General features: G+C 55.0%; 1 protein-coding gene across 1 annotated transcript; it reads left to right on the top strand.

The window, feature by feature from the left end:
* The first annotated feature begins 486 nt into the window (after positions 1-486).
* On the top strand, positions 487-4,621 carry LOC133093088 (double homeobox protein 4-like protein 4). Its single transcript, XM_061192796.1, has 4 exons — positions 487-544; positions 1,137-1,291; positions 2,714-2,834; positions 4,164-4,621. Exons 1-4 carry the CDS (start codon positions 487-489, stop codon positions 4,619-4,621), a joined length of 792 nt encoding a protein of 263 aa, XP_061048779.1.
* The last annotated feature ends 1,562 nt before the right edge of the window (positions 4,622-6,183 follow it).

The raw sequence follows: 6,183 nt of genomic DNA, 5'->3' as shown, positions 1-6,183 counted from the left end.
GGACTCCAAGGTAGCCAGTGCAGGAGCCTCTGGAGAGGCAAAATCCGCAGTGTGACACGTTCGTTCCTTGAGTGCTTTCCAAAGATTTTCCTTGGAGCTGGCAGGAAGGAAGGGCGCTTTTAAAGGAAGTCCCCGTTGGGGGTCCGAAACCCTTGCCTTGCCTTGCCTCCTTCCAGCGGGAGACCTGAAGACGACCCTACGTCACCAGCTGCCAGCTGCTAGAGCAGGTGGCCCTTGCAGAAGGGTTGGCGTTGTCCTAGAGCTGGAGAGAGTTCAGGAAACTCAAATGTCAGGGATGTGCCGGACGTGCCTGAAACCACACCCACCCTGGCCATCACACCCGGCTCCCGCCTTAGAAGGCAGGAAACAAACACCCATCTATTCCCTTGCCACCAGAAAGACGCAACCTCAAATAGGACAGGGGTGGGGGGCAGCCCTTCAAGGCTGCCCAACTGAAAGAATAGCACGCACACACGGCGAGTCAGCATGACCTTGGTGCCTGGAAAGGGAAACTCATCTTCCGAGGAGTACCGGGCTGTTGTGGGTGGGTGGGTGGGTGTGTGGGCGCCATCAGACGGGGCCCCACGTTGGTCCTTATCTCAAAAAAGTGGGTCTTCAAAACAATCTCCTAGTGCGTCCTGTGTTGGGGATTGGCTTGTGTGTTTGTCTGGCTTCGTTTGGCTTTCGTCTCGTTTCCTTTCAAATAGTGAAAGCGGATGTGCCCTGTGCGTATGACAGGCCAGAAGCCGGGCTCCTCTCGTTAGCATAGAGTTCGAGGTAAATCTGGTAGAAGCCATCAAGACTTTCTCAGGCCTCCACAGGTGGAAAATCCTTCCACCCATTTTGGTCAGGTTAGCCTGTTTTTCTAGGGCTTTCCCCTTCTGCTTGCATGGCGCCCTGTGGATCCTTGGCGAGTGGTGGGGGGATCCCCATAGCCTTGACCCTCAGCTTAGCTTGAGCCCACAGGGTCCCACTCAGCGTGGCTTTCAGGGTGTACCCACGGTTGTTCCAAATGCAGAGTCTTCCCCTGGCTTAGAGGTTTTTCACGTGGCACAAGGACCAGCGCTGGGCCGGTACCATTGGTTTGCACCTCCATGGATTCGCCCCTGACACATTCCCCCTTTTCTCTCCCACAGGCCGACTCTCAAGACCATCGCGAAGGAGGAGGCTGGTTCTGAGGCTGAGTCAGAAGGACACCCTGCAAGCACTCTTTCAACAGAACCCCTACCCCGGGATAACGACCAGAGAACGGCTGGCGCGAGAACTGGGCATTCCAGAAAGCAGAATTCAGGTACGTCCGAGTCTCTCGATCCATTCTCCCTCTCGGGGTCCATGTCCAGACGCAAGTCGCCCTACGCCAGCTGGAGTCCTTGCCCTTGGGGCTTCCTCTTCGGGGTGCTCCAGACAGCAGGGACTCGAATCTTGGCAAGGAAGGTGGCTCCCTTTGGAAAACGTGGCCAGACTGAGCTGTGTGGCGAGAGGTCCATTCAAATGGGTGGTCAAGCATAAAGGGCGAGGGGCCAAGGAAGCAGGAGGGCCTGGTGGTGCCAGGGAGGTGTTCCCTTGGTGGCTGGCCTCCGAGGAACTAGCCGTGCTGAAGACTTCCCTCTCTGGGCAGGTTGGAGAGGAGTCACCAAAGGTAGGAACACCTCGCCTGCGACCTTACAAAGCGTCGCCAAAGACTGATTGGCTTTCCCTACGAACACGTTTTCTCAGGGTGTCACATTTTCCACACACCACCGTCAGAAACGTCTAAAAACATGCGCACACACACGCACACAAGCACAGGTCCACACTGCAGTTCGGCCTCGGGGAATGAGGTAGCATGCACACTGCTTCACTGTTGAAGACAAGGACACATATTCTGAAGATGGGGAGCGGGTACATAAGAGTCTCCTGACCTAAGAGTGATGGAGGCATGTAGTCCCTGAGAAGTAACTGTCAATGAGTAGTTCCCAGGCAGCATGGGAAGTGTGGTTTTCATGCGGGCACTTGCTAATGGATATGATTGCGTGTTATGAGACAGTACTGCCTGTGGGGACATAAGAGAGGCAGGGAACCATGAATCGGGCATGGACCGTGCCAAAGGGGAGGCAAAGAGAGCAAATGAGGGAAAAGAGATTGAGCCTGAGAGCCTGGGACAGAGACAGAGAGAGGGGAAGGCAGGCAGGCAGTCAGGTGGGCAGGAGGGCGGGTGGCAACAGAGACAGACGTCAACAGGTAGATGCGGAGAATCGTAGACGGAGACCAAAAGACCCACAGAGAAACTGGTAGTTTTGATGAGAAGGGGTGGGGCGGGGGAGAGAGAGAGAGAGAGGTAGCTATCCATCCCATTCTGACTGTGGGAAAGCAAGCATTGTCTCCTCCTGTGTCACAAGTCATTACTCTGGACACCAGTAAGGTGACTCGAAGAGGAAGGATTATTTTCACGGACACAGATTGTGTATCCTGGAATCTGGTGCACTTCTTCAGAGGCGAAAGCGGGAGTCTACATTCTACCTGCTAGTGAGAGTTCAGTCCCTTTGAATCGTAAATATTTCCACTGGGGGCAGATGGGCCATACTGGGTCTCCATTAGTCGGCTTGTTGCTGGCTGGCTGGCTGGTTGGCTGGCTGGCGTGTTTGTGCGTTTGTTCTATGGTGCACCCCTGCAATAGATCTTGGAAGTACGTGCATAAGCATTGAATGACAAGGCTTTCTTTCTTTGTACCCAGGTTTGGTTTCAAAACCAACGAAGAAGACGCCTAAAGCAGAGCCGATTGCTGTCGGAGAATGCCTTCAAAGGAGGGCAGTCGCAGCCGCTGCGGCCACCACCACCTCAGACTTTGACTCGAGGTAAGTAGCCAGCAATCCAAAGGCATTTCCCCAGAGCATCCCCTTGAGACACAATCATCTCTGAACGTGGATGACCGTGGGAGGCCAAGAACGCTTCAGAGAGGAAACCATGATATCTTGGGTTCTTGCCCCATTCCTGTTCCACACAGGAGCATCATGCCCCTGTTGGAGGGTGGGGAGATGCATGGCCAGGAAGGCTTGGAATCTTCGGGTCCGGAACCTGCCCGGATGTGCAGAAATCCCTTCTTCCATCACATGGGGCATTTTCACATAGCACTCAATAAGATGTATCGATGTATCGATCTTGATCTATGACATACCACTTCCTACATACCACACACTGCATCTGCTGTGAATGTGCTGCAATTGGCCTGAATGTCCTCTCTTCTCTGTGTGTTCTTCTTCAGAAAGCTTGGGAAGAGAGGCCAGGCGAAAGAGGACTCTCATCTCTCCTTCTCAAACAAGGGTCCTTGTGCAAGCCTTTGAGAGGGATCGATTTCCATCTATTGCTGCCAGGGAAGAATTGGCTCACCAGACAGGAATTCCCGAACCTCGAATCCAGGTAAGTTCTCCACCAGTGGGTGGGACTTGGCTTCTCCCACGAGGAAGGAGTGTTAAACCTTGTGACGGGTTGCTGCTGGATATATGTAGGCTTGGCGAGGGGGGATTGGGAGGAGGTTCCCTTCGTCCTACGAATACGCAAAGGGGGCTGATCTGAAGGCATCCCTTTCCAGAAGAGGAGAGGGCAACGGAAGTCCTGGGCAGCCAGGGAGGGACCTGAGGTTGTAGCCGGTCAATGACGGCTCTCCTCAAAGCCAGGGGTGGGGAGGGGTGGGGAGGGGTGGGGAGGAGTGGGGTGGGTCCTGTGTTGCCCTGACGTCCTCCCGCATTTTCAGGAGCCAAGGCGAAATCTCTAGGTAAAATGGCCCTTAGATGAGGCCCACCAGTACTTGCCATGGACCTGACAGATTGGAGGGCAGGGCAGGGCAGGGCAGGGCAGGGCGGGCCGGGGCGGGGCCGGCCGGGGATGGGGCGGCGGCAAGTAGATCTGGACTGTCGCGCTGCTAATGTTCCTGTCTCCCCATATGGTTCCCTAGATATGGTTCCAGAACTGAAGAGCTCGGCACCCAAAGCAGAGCGCTAGTGGGCCTGTGAATGCCCTGGCTGAAGGCCCAGATGCCACATCAGCCGTGACTGCCCTGTCGGACCAAAGCCCCCCGCCCACTGTCCTTAGCAGCTCTCATCGTTATGCTCCCTCTCATGCACCTGAGAGCACGCAATCCTTTGCTGCGGCCACTCCTGTTTTCTCCCCCACCTTTCTTGTGCCAGGGGCTGCCTCTGGGTGCTGTGTGGGCCACCCGTTGATGTTCATCGTGGTCCAGCCCAGCCTGGCAGCACTTCAGGGATGCCAGAACCCACAGCCTCTTCCGGCCACAGTTCCGTGGGGCGAAGGGACACATGCTGTCATCGCCAGTGGGCAGCCTGCCCAGGGGGCCATCTTGACGCCTGCACCGCCAGAGACACACTTCTGGCAGCAGCAGGCAACCTCAAGTGAAGAGACATCTCCCCAGCTGGAGCAACAGACCCAGCACTCAGCCCTTCTAGGCTCCTCAAGCCTCCTGGACGAACTCTTGTCAGACGCGGACATTCTGGACAAGGCAGGCCCTTTGCCGAATGCGGACGCAGAGGAAGAGGAACTTGCGGCAACCCTGGAAGCCCCCCTCAGCGAGGAAGAATTCCAGGCCTTGCTCGACATGCTGCCAGGCTCCCCAGTGCCACAGGCTTAGGGGGAGGTAGGAAGACCTTCCCCCGAGCCCCGTTCAAGCCTCCTTTCCTGGGAGGCAGAGCCACGGGCGAGAGAAAGGACAAGGAACAAGCAACACTCATGATAGTGTCTGGCAGGGCGGCCAAGGCAAGAAGACTGTCGACGGCAACTGCGTTGTGTCTACGAGCAATGCCATGCTCCACACGGACTGTCAGGAAGCATGGGCACCAGGAGGGACACCACCTCTGAAGCCTCAAGGAATTCTAGCCTTCCAATGACAACGAGGAGGACCCAAGGCTGAACTGGATTTCCCCGTTGTATGTGACATTCCATTGATCCAATCAATAAATCTTGGCACTCAGTTCAAGTTCTTGCTTGTGCTTTGGTCGCTTTGTATTCTCCCGCGTTTCCTCGGGGAGGTGAAATCCCTCCCTTGGCCTGGCACAGCATGGGAAGGTGGTCCAGACGCCCCTGTCTAGTCCCGTAGCTTGTAGCCACAAACACACCCTAGTGGAATCACAAAAACAGTCTCTCAGTGACAACCTGCACTTGGTTTCTGGGTGCATGGTGTGGAAGGGTTCCTCAAGGGCATCGTCTTTGCACACAAGGACAGACCTATGCAAACACTTTCATTGCCAGAGTTCATAGGAACAACTGTGCCCGGTTTATTATGCAGGCAAATAATCTCTCTCCGTCCCTCTCTCTCTCTCCTTGTCTGTCTAGGGCCACACACTACACGCACACACCTCTCAAAAGATAAGCCGTGTTACAACTAAAGCGATGCACAAAGGAACTGAAAAACCAAATGCCTGTGGCATCTTAACGTCGTGGCAGGTGATCCCTTCCACTGTTTCTTTCAAAAACATTTTCCAACACATGTGCCTCGTACACTCTGTGCTGAGTGATTCTCGACTGGCTCAATCCGTGCTCCCCATGTCCAGCATGGGTGTGTCAGCGGCAGGAAGTAGGAAAATATTCTGAGAGTTGCCACTTGAATGTGTATGCACCAATGTATCTGACTCTCTAGCTACAACTGCATCCGGGTCTCTAGCTCTATAGGGTGTATACCTCTGCAGACACATCTAGTCCTCAGCTCCCTCCCAGTCACTCCTCTGTCTTAGGCTCCCCTTTCTCCAGAGCTCTAGAGCAATACACAGCCCTCTCTCTCTGTCTCTCTGTCTCTCTGTCTCTCTGTCTCTCTCTCTCTTTCTCTCCCTATCTCTCTCCTTCTTTTCGTTGGGCAGAAAGGAAATGTCAGTTTCAAGGGCCACACAAGTGGCATAGGGCTTCTGGGAAAGGAATCTGGCCACGGTAGCCTCAGGACAAGTATGACTGGGGATGCGGTAAGAGACAGCTTATGGAAAAGATGGTGCTTTCAAGAGGGCGGGAGGAACACTGGGTCACAGTGTGCCGGGAAACACTGAGATCCTTGTGGGTGGCAGGACTTGCACAGACTCTAGCGAGAGCTAGGAGCTGTGGCTTTACCATCTTGGGGTTCAATGCTGGCTGCTCCAGCGAAACCTCGGAGCCCAGGGACGGGCAGCGGAACGTCCACAGGGAGGCCACTGGTGGACTGTGCATAAA

The sequence above is a fragment of the Eubalaena glacialis genome, chromosome 6 (assembly GCF_028564815.1).
Source record: "Eubalaena glacialis isolate mEubGla1 chromosome 6, mEubGla1.1.hap2.+ XY, whole genome shotgun sequence".
NCBI lineage: Eukaryota > Metazoa > Chordata > Mammalia > Artiodactyla > Balaenidae > Eubalaena > Eubalaena glacialis.
The sequence above is the reverse complement of the archived record's forward strand: the minus strand, read 5'-3'. Positions and strand labels throughout refer to the sequence as shown.

What these genes read in the sequence shown, in the direction of transcription:
- LOC133093088 (XM_061192796.1), top strand. Translation starts at nt 487, where the DNA reads ATGACCTTGGTGCCTGGAAAGGGAAACTCATCTTCCGAGGAGTACCGG. An exon ending in GGAGTACCGGGCTGTTGTGG is followed by an intron (nt 545 to 1,136) that starts GTGGGTGGGTGG and finishes TCTCTCCCACAG; the next exon opens with GCCGACTCTCAAGACCATCG. An exon ending in ACCTCAGACTTTGACTCGAG is followed by an intron (nt 2,835 to 4,163) that starts GTAAGTAGCCAG and finishes TTCTTGTGCCAG; the next exon opens with GGGCTGCCTCTGGGTGCTGT.